The sequence below is a fragment of the Cinclus cinclus genome, chromosome 3 (genome assembly GCF_963662255.1).
Source record: "Cinclus cinclus chromosome 3, bCinCin1.1, whole genome shotgun sequence".
Lineage (NCBI taxonomy): Eukaryota > Metazoa > Chordata > Aves > Passeriformes > Cinclidae > Cinclus > Cinclus cinclus.
This window is the reverse complement of record NC_085048.1, coordinates 109087704-109103544: the sequence shown is the minus strand read 5'-3', so window position 1 is coordinate 109103544 and position 15841 is coordinate 109087704. Positions and strand designations below refer to the sequence as shown.

The 15841-nt window shown below is 52.0% G+C and overlaps 2 protein-coding genes across 2 annotated transcripts in view; both read right to left on the bottom strand.

Moving 5' to 3' along the window:
• LOC134041990 (serine/threonine-protein kinase pim-1-like) overlaps positions 1–8245 on the bottom strand; it is a 100960-nt gene extending 92715 nt beyond the window's left edge. Inside the window, exon 1 of the mRNA XM_062489062.1 lies at positions 8141–8245. Within this exon, the coding sequence (XP_062345046.1) occupies positions 8141–8245 (105 nt within the window). The remainder of the gene's footprint in view (positions 1–8140) is intronic.
• Positions 8246–13900: 5655 nt separating this feature from the next.
• Positions 13901–15551, bottom strand: LOC134041989 (serine/threonine-protein kinase pim-1-like; the record flags this gene model as incomplete). The annotated part of the gene is made up of 5 exons (XM_062489061.1): positions 13901–14040; positions 14315–14491; positions 14705–15074; positions 15303–15353; positions 15447–15551. Coding segments are annotated over 5 exons (843 nt in total), but the record flags the coding sequence as incomplete, so codon positions are not given.
• Between the last annotated feature and the right edge of the window lie 290 nt (positions 15552–15841).

Genomic DNA, 15841 nt, shown 5'->3' with positions numbered 1-15841 from the left:
CTAAGCTCTTCAATAGGAATGATACTCCTGAGTCCTTCTTTCTTCTTATTTATCCTTCTTTCTAATTCAGATAAGCATGACAGCTACATTTTATCACACATTTCCAAACCAATCTTTCCATCAGGTACAGTGCTAGAACTCTTCTCTAGCACCATGACCTCTTGGATTTTGAATCCAGGCCTCTATATTAAACACTGATTAAATCGTACATCTATAACCCAAAACTTCCCTGGAATCTCAGTTCACAGTGGAGGCCAAGGAAGATAGAAGTTATGCCTGACATTGTCTTTGGGATCCCTTCCCTTCCAAACAGATGCCAACCCACAGAGATGTCCAGAATCTGACAATAACTCCCAGGAGGTAATTGCTTTCCTAAGCTAGATTTCATGGCCTTTCTATTTGCAACTCCCACTGAGTTCTGGATTGGGTTTTATGTGCTGTTTATATTTCTCTTTACAACAAAGGAATGTTGTAACATGAACAACAGCACCCCGTGTTAAAAGTAAAAAAAGCAATACTAGAATTCGCAGACCCCTCTCCAGCAGCCAATATTTCTACAAGCATATGCTTGTGGGTGCTGAAGGTGGCAGTCACGGATTATAGTATTCTATCATCTTCAGGAGACAGACCCATGCAATACAGTTCCCAAATGACACCACAAACATTACAGAGGGAATCAATACCAAGCCCAGCAGAGGACCCATCTTCAGATGCTTTTAAGCCCTGCCTCCTCTTCCCCACCACCACCACCTCTGCCCTTGTGACATGCGGTGTGGGGTTTGACATGGAGCTGGATCATCACGGATGGGCCAAATGGTGAATACACAGAGGTTTGCCTAAGTACATGGGAGAGAGCTGACTGTGCAAAGGAACCTCACAAGATGGCAAGAGGGAGCTGAACAGCAGAGTGGAGCAGCAGACACCTTGGCTTACCTCATCTCCTGGGACTCTTGGACATCCAGCTGCACAGAGCTGAGCAGAGACCCTGCAGCACTGCCAACACGGGGACTGACTGCCTTGGGTATAGGGGGGATCAAAGGCAGTCCCCATGACCCCTTCTTCATATCCACACCTCTGGGATACAGCAAGGATGCCTGGAAAGAGTGGTACACAGTGCTCAAATATAGCATCCAGCCTTGCCCTCATTCATGACTCAAGACAGTTACACATGCCCTGACAGGAAAAGTCAATATCATATATAGCAGATTGTCCTAGGAAGGGGAAGGGTGGCATAGGAAAGGGAATTGGTGAGGGAGAGACCATCCCAGCAGGAATCCACATGGTTGGCATCAGCATGTTCTGCAGTGCCACTGCCTCCACTGGCCTTTTGGATGGTATGGGAATGGGTTCAGATCACTGTTCTCTCCCTGTCTCTTAGGCACCTCACAGCCAGTGCTGATCACCAACCAAGTCTCCACAAAGCCATTCTGCAGGATGTCAGAACCTGCTTTTCTCAAGCCCCTCAATTCTTCTGCTGCTGCCCTTCCCTCTTACAGTTGCCCAGCAGCCTTTCAGCCCAGAAGCTGCTGAGCTCTCGCGATGCTCCGTGCTCTCCAGCTCCCACACCTCCATCATCTCAGGCTCACTGGCATTTAGGAAGTTCAGCAGAGCTCCCTGCCCTGCTGCTCTCTGCAAGGTCTCTGCTTGCCCAAGTTGCTCCAGGGCCCCCATGCCATGACCAGGAAGGAGGGTGGAGGTAGGAGGGGCAGGTGCACACCATTCTTTAAGTGTCCCTTCCTTTCTGGCACAACTAAAGCCCCAAATCAAGTCCTCTTCAAACTATAGTTAAAGGACCACATCCTGTCAGGGATACACTGGGCCCTTCCTCAGCAAGGCTGGAATCAAGTACATCAGCCTTTGATTGGACATTCTGTTTGCCAGAGCTGTTGCTCATTTGCCTCCTCCTGCACCCCATGGCAAACCCAGAACAACTGCAGGTGCTGGCCCTGCTGCAAAGACAATTGTGTGCCTGGGCTTGGGGCTGCTCTCCCCATGGCCACCTCCCATCCCTTCCCTCTGGACAAAGCCATGCCACAGCACACAGCTGCCCAGAAGCTGAAGAAATCTAGAAATAGCATCAGAGACAACTGTGTAGGAGGCCATGGCTGTACAACTCAAACGCTGTGACAACCTGGAACTGACTTTGCAGGACTTCCTGTTCCAGCAAACTCCTTTTTCCATCCCCACCAGACAGAGCTGATGGAAACCACCACCAAGACATAGACATGGTTCACAGATACCCGTGGGTTACTGAATGCAGGAGGATTGCTTAGCTGGAGCAGACAACTTTAGCAGCGCTGCCTTCTTGTTGGTGTTTTCTCAGCTACAAGACAAAGGAGCAACCATGACAGAACCCAGAAATCATTCAAAGCACTCTCCTGCTATAGATACACAGTGAGGACTTGAAATCTGCACTACACACCCATTTGCAAAGACAGCCTGAAGTGCAGAGTCCAGCTGAGACCTTCCTTTACTCAGGGGTTTCCCTTGCCTCACACCATAGGAAAAAGTCTGAAAACTCTGCCTGCAGCACATAATCTGAAAATCTATCACATGGACTTATCTTGGTCTTCTTACCTTATGCATTTTTCCCTCTGAATCCAGCTCCTGCTTGTTCTTACTGTCACTGGTGCTGCTGCCATTTTTCCCTCCCTCCTGCTCCACACTGCAGATTTTAATTGGTTTAGAAGAAGGAGAGCTCTTCTGGATGGGAGGCAACAGTTTAGAAGGAGGGAGCATGGAGGGAGATGGCCGGAACAACTTGGAAAACATGAACCTAGTCAGGCCTGCAATGTGGAGACATAAAATAGAACAGAGGCTGAGATGCAAAGCTAAAGCATCTAAAGCTCCATATACCATGGAACACATTTCCTCAAAACTTCTAAACATCTGCACAGGGAAACATGCACGTAACAGCAGCCACGTGAGGCAGGCCAGGGGCACACCCTGAGCCACTTCGCAGAGTAACCAGGGGAACTCCATGGCCTCTGGGCTGCTCTGGGACAGCAGGGAGCCCTGTGCTTCCCAGCAATGGCTCAGCTGCACATGCAGCCTCCTGCTCCTCTCCCTGCCCCACAGCTCAGCAGCCCTACAGCTCCACGGGGCACTGGCAGCAGCACAGCTCATGGCAGGGGGCACCTGCAGGGCACAACTGCTCCCTGCCAATGTGCACAGGCTCTCCAGGCTGGCACAAGACCCTTCCTCCCACCAGAGAGCGGCCCAGCTCCCACCTTACCTCCGTGGGAGGCTGAGCCATGCTCACAAGGGAACAAGTGAGTTAGGTGAACTCCCACCTGTAGAACCAATATATCTAATGGATGAGGCAACCAAGGGGTCTTTTTAGTTATTCAGAAAATTGCTTTGCTTTTATTTTTCAGGAAATTAGTATCACTTTAATTACTCTGAACAGTATGGTGCTAGCAAGCCAGGAAAGAGAGCTTCTACTGCATTGCTTATGTGTTTCTCATTGCCACCCCACTACTTAGGGATCTCTTTCCTTCCAAACAGCTGGCAACCCACAGTGGTCTCCAGAATTTGACAATTACACCTAGGAAATCATTCCTTTCCAACGCTAGATTTCATGGCACTTGTTTCTGTAACACCCACTCAGTTCTGGGTTGGCATTTGTTGGTTGCCTTTATTTCCTTTTGCAACAAAGGAAGGGCAGGCTCATGAATGATGGCAACCCACATTAGAGGTAAAAGATGCTTTGCCCTCCCCATTGCTTGTCCCCAGTATTCAAGGAGCCCATATCTGTAGGGGACACACTGGCTTGCAAACATTCTGTTTTTGCAAAGCTTTATTGCTTCATGGGTTTTGCTTCATGGGTTTTTTCCCTGCTTTCTTTCCTGCAGAGAACCCAAAACCCAACATAAGACCTACATCCAAACATTTCTGATCATTGCAGTTAAAAACAATTCCAAATTCGCTTGGTGGAAATGCCATAGGGCAGATCATCAAAAGAAGACCTTGCATAAATCTGTATTTCTTTATGCCTGTAGATGGAACAGGTCATTTGTAAAAGCACACCAGATAAGGAGTAATGATACAGCTCATTTCCAGTCCAGAACTAATCCAGTAAAAATGTCTCCTTACTTATTGAGCAATACTTCTCCCTAGCTGCATTAAGCATTCCAACTGCATATCACCAATTAAGGAGTCATTCCAAAGGGCCTCTGCCCAGGATTTGGCAGAACTAACCCAGAGCAAAGGGGCCTGGGCATCTGATCCCTTTTTCTGCATCAGCACAACTATTTCTTCAAATCTCAACTCTCCTATCATGACATGCTCCAAAATGGCAAAGGAACAACAACAACAGGCTTTGCTGGAGGCTTTCAACTCAAAGGCATTGGCTGGCACAGACGCACCAGAGACCGCAGTTTGTCTGGCACAATTCTACTTGTCAGGGATCAGGCAAGGCAGGGACAGGGGGACAAGGCAGAAGGCATCTCCTCCCCCAGCCTCAGCCTGCAACACTGACACAGGCAGAGGCAGTGGGGCAAGAGATTTGCCATGGTGAACCTGCCATAGGTGGCTTTGGGCTTGTGCTGTCAGAGGATGACAAACTCAGACCCTGCATATGCTGCATCCATTTGGAATTGTCCTTCTCCAAAACTGGAAAATTCAAAAGGACTTTCCCTCACAGGAGGTTTCCCTATTTCTCCCAGTGAAAAACCAGGCAATTTCCATGACTTTCCTTCCGATCTCAAAGGGTTCAGCTCAGAATATACCCCAAGTTAAAGTCTTCTCCTTCAAGGGCAGGAGGAAGGAGTGGGAATATTTCTCATTTCCTGCTAAATGCTTTCTTTTTTTGGTTCTAATTGCAACACTAGAAAGGCTTCAGGGAGATAAAAGGCAGGCAAAGAATGGAGAGGAATGTTTTGTTTCCTGCAATGCATTTCCAGGGCCTCAAGATACCACTCCAGCTTATGCCACCTAAGACTTCACATTAGAGGAGTTTTCAGAGCATCCCCGGAGCATAATCCCAGTGACTGGGCTCTGGGACAGTCCACTGAGGCCATCAAGGAATTGAAACAAATTTAAAGAAATTCTTAAAACCATGGTTCATAACCAAGTTTTCAAGATGTCACCTCTGATTCAATATGCCAATGGTCATTTTAGGACCGACATGCCCTGTACCTACCTGCATGTTCAGACTTCTCTTTGATGCTGCCGCTCGGTCTTGGCCTTGAGAAAGGGAGAACAAAAGCACATATGAGGAGGGAGAAAGAGAAGGGAGGGAAGAGGTGTAGCATGAGAGGAGGCAATCTTTCCTAGCTTGTTCACTCTGATGAAGGAGGAAATGCAAGAGACATCAAGCCAACAAGATGCAAAGCTGATTAATTGTCCTTAAGCTTTCAGTTGCTGCAGTCAGACAGAGCTGGCCAAGCTCCAGCTGAAACACAGCAGTCATTCTCCAACTTGCATCATAACTCCCCAATTGTGGTGTCTCTCCTTTTGAAACCTGGGGGGCTCCTACAGCCTCTCTGAAGCAGCAAAGGTTGCTAAGCTGAGACACGAGTCTGTATGGAGGGCAGCTACTTTGGTTCTGCTGACAAAGCTTGGTTTTGCCTGCTCATGCCTTGCGCTGGTGCCAGTCTCGTGCTACATGTGGTCAGAGCACTGGAGTGTTCTGAGAAGGATATTCCACCTCCTTGATCTTCCAAGAAGGAAAAGGCCTTTTCCAACTCAGCTGATAGCCATGGATATTCAGATTGCACTTTTAAAGCCCTACCTAAGCTTTTCAATAGGAATGATATTTCTGTGACTCATTCATTATTGTAATCACTCGGATAAGCTTGACAGCTACATTTCCTCAAACATATCCAAGCCAATATCTTTCCATCAGGTACCATCCTATAAAACTTCTTTAGAACCTTTCCCTCTTTGATTTTAAGGCAAGATCTAAGCATTAAACATTGATTGGCTTACACATCTATAACCCAAACTTCTCTGGGAGCTCATTTCAGACCGGAGGCCAAGAAACAGACAAGTCACACAGCATGTTTACAGAGGCAGCACCTGACTGTCCAGACACCTCTCCAGCAGCTAATATTTGGCAAAACGTAATTTTTGCGTGCTGAACTTGAGACTCAAGGATCACAGTATTCTATCATCTTCAGGAGACAGACCCATGCAATACAGTTCCCAAATGACACCACAAACATTACAGAGGGAATCAATATCAAGCCCAGCAGAGGACCCATCTTCAGATGCTTTTAAGCCCTGCCTCCTCTTCCCCACCACCACCACCTCTCTGCCCTTGTGACATGAGGTGTGGGGTTTGACATGGAGCTGGATCATCACAGATGGGCCAAATGGTGAATACACAGAGGTTTGCCTAAATACATGGGAGACAGCTGACTGTGCAAAGGAACCTCACAAGATAGCAAAAGGGAGCTGAATTGCAGAGGGGAGCAGCAGACACCTTGGCTTACCTCATCTCCTGGGACTCTTGGACATCCAGCTGCACAGAGCTGAGCAGAGACCCTGCAGCACTGCCAACACGGGGACTGACTGCCTTGGGTATAGGGGGGATCAAAGGCAGCCCCAATGACCCCTTCTTCATATCCCCACCTCTGGGATACAGCAAGGATGCCTGGAAAGAGTGGTACACAGTGCTCAAATGTAGCATCCAGCCTTGCCCTCATTCATGACTCAAGACAGTTACACATGCCCTGACAGGAAAAGTCAATATCATATATAGCAGATTGTCCTAGGAAGGGGAAGGGCGGCATAGGAAAGAGAATTGGTGAGGGAGAGACCATCTCCCAAATTTGCCACCTCTCTCTTCCTGCTCATTTGTCTGCAATTGCAGCTACACTCCCAGCAGGAATCCACATGGTTGGCATCAGCATGTTCTGCAGTGCCACTGCCTCCACTGGCCTTTTGGATGGTATGGGAATGGGTTTAGACCACTGTTCTCTCCCTGCCCCTTAGGCACCTCACAGCCAGTGCTGATCACCAACCAAGTCTCCACAAAGCCATTCTGCAGGATGTCAGAACCTGCTTTTCTCAAGCCCCTCAATTCTTCTGCTGCTGCCCTTCCCTCTTACAGTTGCCCAGCAGCCTTTCAGCCCAGAAGCTGCTGAGCTCTCGCGATGCTCCGTGCTCTCCAGCTCCCACACCTCCATCATCTCAGGCTCACTGGCATTTAGGAAGTTCAGCAGAGCTCCCTGCCCTGCTGCTCTCTGCAAGGTCTCTGCTTGCCCAAGTTGCTCCAGGGCCCCCATGCCATGACCAGGAAGGAGGGTGGAGGTAGGAGGGGCAGGTGCACACCATTCTTTAAGTGTCCCTTCCTTTCTGGCACAACTAAAGCCCCAAATCAAGTCCTCTTCAAACTACAGTTAAAGGACCACATCCTGTCAGGGATACACTGGGCCCTTCCTCAGCAAGGCTGGAATCAAGTACATCAGCCTTTGATTGGACATTCTGTTTGCCAGAGCTGTTGCTCATTTGCCTCCTCCTGCACCCCATGGCAAACCCAGAACAACTGCAGGTGCTGGCCCTGCTGCAAAGGCAATCGTGTGCCTGGGCTTGGGGCTGCTCTCCCCATGGCCACCTCCCATCCCTTCTCTCTGGACAAAGCCATGCCACAGCACACAGCTGCCCAGAAGCTGAAGAAATCTAGAAATAGCATCAGAGACAACTGTGTAGAAGGCCATGGCTGCACAGCTCAAAAAGCTGCGTCAACCTGGAACTGACTTTGCAGGACTGCCTGTTCCAGCAAACTCCTTTTTCCATCCCCACCAGACAGAGCTGATGGAAACCACCACCAAGACATAGACATGGTTCACATATACCCATGGGTTACTGAATGCAGGAGGATTGCTTAGCTGGAGCAGACAACTTTAGCAGCGCTGCCTTCTTGTTGGTGTTTTCTCAGCTACAAGACAGAGGAGCAACCATGACAGAGCCCAGAAACCTTTCAAAGCCCTCTCCTGCTATAGATACACAGTGAGGACTTGAAATCTGCACTACACACCCATTTGCAAAGACAGCCTGAAGTGCAGAGTCCAGCTGAGATCCTACTTTGCTCACCTTCTTCCTTAGGCTCACACCACAGTTAATGGTCTCCGATCTCTGCTTACCGGACATTAACTAAAAATCTGCCACACAGGACTTATCTTGGTTGCCTTACCTTATGTGCTTTTCCCTCTGAATCCTGGTCCCGGTTGTTTCTAATATTGTCCTCCTTGTAGCCAGTGCCATTTTTCCCATTGTCCCGCTCTCCTCTGGACATCATATTTGACTTGGTTGAAGGAGAGCCCTTCTGGATGGGAGGCAATGGCTTGGAGGGAAGGAGCATAGAAGGATTTGCCAGGGAAAACCTCTTGGCAAGAGGGTAGCCAGTCAGGCCTGCAAAGTGGAGACACAAAATGTAACAAGAGGCTGCAAAGCAAAACAAAAGCATCTGAAGCTCCATGTTTCATGGAACACATTTCCTGGAAACTTTCCTGGAAAATAGCTTGAAAAGGAAACCTGCTCCTGCCATCAGCCCCTTGAGGCAGGCCAGGGGCACACCCTGAGCCACTTCCACAGAGCTCCCAGGGGAACTCCCTGGCCTCTGGGCTGCTCTGGGACAGCAGGGAGCCCAGAGCCCTGTGCTTCCCAGCAATGGCTCAGCTGCACATGCAGCCTCCTGCTCCTCTCCCTGCCCCACAGCTCAGCAGCCCTACAGCTCCACGGGGCACTGGCAGCAGCACAGCTCATGGCAGGGGGCACCTGCAGGGCACAACTGCTCCCTGGCAATGTGCACAGGCTCTCCAGGCTGGCACAAGACCCTTCCTCCCACCAGAGAGTGGCCCAGCTCCCACCTTACCTCTGTGGGAGGCTGAGACACTCTCACAAGGGAAGAAGTGACGTTGGTCAATGCCCACCTCTATCCCAGCATCAACATGTCTAATGGGTGTGGCACTTAAGGGATATTTGATATTTTTAAAAACAATTGTTTGGTTTTAGTTTTCCTTAGACTGGCCTGTGTTTATTTCCTCCAAACTCTATTGAGTTAGCAAGTCTGAAGTGAAAGGTGCAAGGATCCAATAATAACAGGGGAATAAGGATTCCTTCTAGAGATTGGCTTTGTCAAAACCCAGGAAAAACCCTCACAGCGACGAATGCTATTTCTGCAAGCTACAGAGACCTCTCAGCATGCAGGCAGGCCTTGCTGGGGTTTTTATATTATCCTGTCATCCTCAGTGTTGGACCCACCCAGTCACCAAGCAGAGGAAGAACAGGAAATTTATCAGTAGTGAGACCCAACATTGATGGCAAAGAAAGAAGCAGAATTTGCATCACATGACCACGTTGTATTTGTCATGGCCACAGTCCCTGTCCTGGCTGACAGTATGAGTGATTTGGCTACTGTCAAAAAGCAGGAAGCAGAGTAAACTAAAGGTAGAATGTTGTGATGCCAGGGCTGTCCTTGCAAGATCACCTGTAGCTCACAGCCACCAGCTCTGACACAGAGCCAGAACTGACCACCATGGACCAATTTTCCTGGAAATCTGGTGGAATTTGTCTCCATTTGACTCGGGCCTTTCAGCTCCTTTCTATCCTCACCTTTTCCTTCCGTGGTCTTTCCTTTTGCAGTAAAATCCATCTTTGAACCCGTGCTTCTGTCTTGCAGAAGTACCTGGGGTTGAATTTGGGAACTGTCTCGGAGCAGACGGCGATAGGAGCTCGGTCCCCAGCCCTAGAACAAGGTGGGGTGACTCCAATCGCCAGCAGTCGGCACAGACAGGCAGAGCCAGACGTGTCTCCTGCCACTGTGTCCGTGTCAACCACAACCTTCACAGCCCCTTGCGGGGCTGCCCCTTTGTGACGCGCTGGCCCGTGGTTCTCTCGTTTCCATGGCCACAGAGCCCCCACCCCAGCTCCATCCCTTTCCCTTCCCTTCCCAAGGGCAGCCAGCCCTGGGCCCGGCCAGGCCAGGTCGGAGGGTTTGGCACTGTCTAGGAAGTAGCCGCTTTCCTAAGCTGCTTTTCAAGGCCTTTATTTCTGTAATTCCCACTCCGTTCTGCCTTGCAGCTTGTTGGTTGCGGATTTTGATTACTTCTCTTCACAACAAATAAAGTGGTGCCTTCCCCTCAGCAGCCCTGGGGATGTTCCTATGTGAAGCCATCTGTCTCACACGGTTTTAGACAATTTAAAACAGAACACTATGGATAAGCCGTCTCCTCTAAAGTGTTCCAACAATCCCGTTTCCAGCAAGAGGAAGTGAACAGTAAGAGATAAAGGTGGAAAAAAGGCCTGCCTCACCGCCCACACGGCCTGGGGGAGAGACAGCTGGGCCCCGATCTGGCAAGGGCCCCAACCTCGGCTGCTGGCAAAAGGAAAAGGAAAACCACCAGCCCACCACTAACATTACGTACAGCAAACGCCAAAAAACAACCTTACAACCAAAAAACTCATCTCTGCTTTCTGGCCGGGCCCTACAATCCCAGCCCGGCCCCGGCGCGGCCTTAGAAGGCTCCTTATGGTAAAGAGCTCCGGCCGCCCCACCTAAAAACAATCACAGAACCCTCTCCTGCCCCGGCAAAATATTAACTTTTTCACTGCCCAAAATATGACTTTACAAATACTTTATTCTCTGTCCTGTGGAAAAAAAAACAGAGAACCAAAATGATAATATGTACAAAAACAGCACAAAAAGCACCAAATTCAAAGTACGAGAAGAGTCAAGTCTCAGCTGAGGGAAGGAAGACATAGACTGAAATTCTTCCCTTTTTTTTATGCTACAGAAAAGCAACCCTTGTTTCCCTATAACACATAAAAAAATGTGGGGTGGATTAAAGATTCTAACTCTAGATGTAAGAAGAAGCGTTGGTATTAAAATAAACCAATGTTAAAATTGCTGTAAGTGCCCTAGGTTGAAATAGTGAAAAAACCCCTGCTTCTCCCTAGGGAAGAAGAAGAAAAACACCCTCTATTTTTAAAAGTGGAGTAAGCTTTTGTTTCAACTATTATAATCCTTTAAGTGTGCCTCATAAGTTGATATGGTCCTCAGTATTAGTTATGAATTAAAATGTTAGTTGAGAAAAAAAATATTACATAATAACCAGATCTCTATCCTCCCTGACGGCTAAACACTAGAACAGCAAGACCACTTACAAATGGTTTCTTATGAAAAAATCTCTATAGGCTGAAGAATCTCCTCTCTGAAAGAAACAAGTAAATGACTATTTTAGAAATGGTAAACTAACTGAGTTGTTCTTTGTATGTTGTCAATGTAAAAAAACAAATGTGTGGAAAGAAGAAGAGTAGTCTGAAGTTTTATTCTAATATTTCTTCTTGTTTTTTTCCCCTATAATTTCTGGTAATAAAGTTTGTCTTTGTACCATTTAAAGCTAAGCCTGTTTTAGCTTCCTCCTAATCCTATCTCACAACTAAAAACGTTCAAATTAACAATCCAAAACCACTACACTAAAGCAGTATCTCCACCCAAACTCAAACTGAACCAAAAACACCCCACTGTGGAGACCCTAAAAGGCATTCCCTAGTTAGGGAGACACGAGAGGCTTCTCTCATAGCAAGCCCTGTTCTGTCATGCCAATGTAGCCCTGTTCTGTTCCCTGGGCCAGCCCCCTGCCCTCTCCCTGTCTCTCAGGCTTTCGGTCACTCCCACCCTGTTTCCCTGTTGGCTCCCATGCCCTAACCCCACCTTTGTGCCACCCCCATGTCTCCTGGTAAGTGCTCCCTGATGCTCCCCCTGCCCAGGACACCCATCTGCTTCAACCTGGACCCTCACCCCGACGTTCCCCTTTGTCTTTGCCTCTGACCCTGGACTATCCACGCAGTGGCTGAAATAAACATCTCCGTGGATCCCATACAAAGGCCCTTGCTGCTCCTTTACCTGCAACCATCTTAACAGCTATCCAGGCTACAACACCTGCGGAGACAAAGGAGACAAGAAGGATGCCCCAGCTCCCAACATTTCCTTTATCCCTACAGTAGCTGTACTCCAATTACTGCACAGAAGAGTTTTACTTGATCCCTTTAATGCCAAGGGACCATGAAGGACTTGAACCTTGTTCAAGTCCAGCCTTGCCTGCCTATTTTGGAGTGGAGGGCAAAGACGCAGACATCTTTGGGCGGGGTAGAGCTGAAATTGCATTTTGCTGCTTCTGATTTCCTCCCTGCTTTTGCAGCAGAGGGACATCTTTGTCCCTGCAAACCACTCCCCTTTCCAAGTGAAATGTGGGCCTGGCTACCAACTCCAGGTTCTTGAAGAGACTGCTGCGGTTGGCAACAGGAATTGTTGCTGAACTTTTTGTGTTACTTAAACCCCCCCCACCAATTCCACCAAGTGGATGAGGAAAGAGGCTAAGAGATTTCGGTGGAAGAAGGGAGGCCAAAAGCTTGAAAAAAGGATGAAAGAAATGCTCCGATGATGATGATGATGTTAGTAACAAGAATGATTTATTTTTGGCAGCAAATGAACACCCGCTGCCGTCCAGCCCTCCCAGACTGGCAGGTCGAGCGGTGCCGTTTCCATGGCATGAGCTGCTGGTAGCCTGGGGACAGAAACCAGAAAGCCACGGTCAGTGGCAGCCGGCTCCTGTCCCCCCTGTCCCACCATAGCCTGTGCTCAGGCCAGGCTGCTGGCTGTGCTCAGAGCCCAAACCTCCCAGCCCATTCCCTCCTTATTAGAGGAGAGCAGCATGGCAGGACACGCTCCACCTCTTCTGCTCAAGCATGGCACAACAACCTCCTCAGCAGCTGCAAGAGCGACATTCTCGTGTGCCTGCTGCCGTTTGCCCTAAGCCCTTCTGCCACCCGAGCTGTGGAACCGGGTACCCACCTCTGGAGACCTGCTGCCAGGAGAGGAGCCGATCCCACACAAGGTCCTCATCCTTTTGCAGGGGACATCCACACCGTGGACCCTCCCCGGGTAGCACCGGCACGGGATGCACTCCACGGACGGTGCCGGTGCTTCTCCATCTGGTCTGGACACAAGCTGCAATCTTTCTGGAAAAAACAAAGAACAATTGCATGAAAGTCATTTCAAAACAAGACCTGGAAACAAGAAAAAGCACCAAAGGTTGTCACCGTTTCACGGGCCTGGGGAAGGTCTGACCGCTCTTTATGATACTAAAATCTCTCCAGTGGTGGGGAAAAACCCTACCTTTCCCACCTGTATGCCCACCCCTTCCTCAAGGGCCTGCAAAGCAGAGCAGCTAGGCCATGGCTAAAGAACCCGTCCCCCTCTGCTGCTCCCTATCCCCATGGATGCATGCTTTTGTCAGGCCGGATGCCCCCACCCCAGCCTGTGCCATGCTGGCAGGAAGAAGCTGTCAGCGAGGCCAGGAGCCGGCTCCCCTTCCACAACATCCATCCCCTGCCCCACCAAAAAGCAGCTGAGCAGTTGGCAGAAAGATTAATATTGTCCACTGCCACCCCACGGGGAACCACCGGCACGTGGCCAGGCCGAGCCCTGCAATGCCTGGAGGCACGAACATCCCCCCACCCCTGCACCGCCTGGGGACTCATCTTGATTTCGTCGGGGTGCAGAGCATGTCCTCTAGGAAGGGGCTGCAACCAAAGCCCATCAGCTTTGCCCTGCCAGTGGCCAGCTCGAGGACGGCGTTCTCCAGCTCTGCGCTGATCTCCAGAAGAACACGCCAGATGTGCCTTGGCTCGCGGGGACATCATGAGGCCATTGAGCTGCAGGGGGATGTTTCCCCTTTTCCACTCTGTGGCAACTTCACTGCACTGTGCCACAATTTCTCCAATAGGATGGGGAGCCCTGAGCCGCTCCCTCCACAAATCGCCGGGGACCTGAGGAAGCACCTCCTTGGCTGTGCTCTCTGCTCCATGCCAGGGCCACTGGGAAATGCTCTGGGCAATTCTTTGAGAGCCACAAGACACGAGCAGCTGCTGCTTGCGGGCAGCCTGGATTCTACTGTGCAGAGGGATGGATCTCTGCTGTCTCCTGGGCCAGGTGGGGCTTCTGCACCCAAGAATGTTCTAAAAGGTCATCCAAGGATGGCCTGTCTGCAGGGTCCATGGATAAGCACCACCTGATCAGGTGCTGGCACTCTGCAGAGAGAAACCAGAAACTGCTGGTCAGCTCCTGTCCATGCTCTCCCAGATTTCACAGTGCCCACAGCACACTAAGAGTGCTCAGAGCTGTTCGCACAGCTTCCCATCCATCCTCTCTTCTGGAAGAGAGCAGCAGAGGCACACGTGCCGCCTCCTCCAGCTCAGCCCAGGAGATGAACCTCCTCCCCAGCTGCAACAGCAGGACACTTATGTGCCACCTGCCCTCTCCCAAAGCCGTTCTTGCTCCCGTGCCTTGAAGGCCCATCCCCACCTTGAGACACCCGGGGCGGGAAGAAGAGCTGTCCCCGGACGATGTCCTCTCTGCTTTTGAAAGGAAGGTGCCTGCACACCAGCTGATAGAGCAGGATGCCCAGGGACCAGATGGTGGCTGGCTGGCCATGGTAGCGGCCAAAGAGGATCCACTCCGGTGGGTAGTACTCCCGCGTTCCTATGGCACACGGGCACAGCTCATCAGGCCAATGCTGATTGCTCCCTCCCTCCCAGCCAGCTCCTCAAAAGCCAGCCCCAGCTCCTGCCAAAATGCAACTTGGCTGCAGCCGGCTGAAGCAGCATTCCCCCTCCCTCCCTCCCTGTGTGTTCCACCTGTGGAAGCACAGGGGAGAAGCTCCACTGCCCGGCTGGGCCCCGGCTTTGGGCTCACCGGCCATCTGGGTGTAGAACGTGTCCTGCAGGATCGTGCCGCAGCCGAAGTCGATGAGCTTCGCCTCGCCGGTGGCCAGGTCAACGAGCACGTTCTCGGCCTTGATGTCGCGGTGCAGGACGCCGCGGCTGGTGCAGTGCCGCACGGCCCCCAGCACCTGCCGGAACAGCGCCCGCGCCACGGGCTCTGGCAGGAACCCCCCCACGTGCAGCAGGTGCCAGAGGTCCTGACAGCGCTCCGGACGCTCCATGACCAGCGCGAAGCCGTCGGGCAGCTCGAACCAGTCCAGGAGCCGCACGATGCCGCGGAAGCCGGGCCACGACGCCATCCAGAGCAGCACCAGCTCCAGGGGCACAAGGGCGCCGTCGCGCTGCGGGGGAGCCGCCATGCCGTCAGCGGCGCCGATGCTGCGCTCGCCTTCGCCACCCCCCGCCCGGCGCCACCGCAGCTCCCATTGCCCATGGCCCGGGACGCTGCGCGGCCCCCGCTCGCTCCACGCTCGCTCCCATCGCAGCGTCCCGGCTCCCACCCGGCCGGGCCTGGCCTTACCCCGCCCGCCACGCCCCGCCGCCTGCTCCCGCTGGCCCCGCTCACTCACCAGCCGCGCCCACTCCAAGACGCGGTCCCGGGACACTCGCTTGATGGCCACCTGCAAGCCAAGGCGAGCGGAGGGCTCAGCTCGCCGCCCGCCGCCCGCCACTCGCCGCCCCCCTCCCCGCTCCGAGCTGGCCCCGTCTCTTACCGGGACGCCGTCGGCGAGCCGGGTCCCGGCGTAAACGCTGCCGAAGCCGCCGCTCCCCAACAGCGGGCCCTCCCGGTACAGCTGCTCCAGGGGAGGCTTCTCCGCCCGTGCGGACGGCACCGCGCTCTCGGCATTCTGCCCGGGGCACCCGCCCGCCCCGGCCGCCGCTGCTTCCCGAGCCGCCCCGGGCTCCGGCGCCTCGGGGCCGGCGGCCGAACTGCCGGGCGGCGAGGCTCGCTCGGGGGAATGCGCCGGCGGCGGGACGGGAGCCGGGCGGCTGCGGGCCAGCTGTGGGCGGAACCGCGGGAGGGGCCTCGGTCGGGGCCGGGCCAGCGCCAGGGCCCGCGCCAGGCGGAGCCAAGAGACGCTGCTGCTCCACCACCGCCACCAGTGCA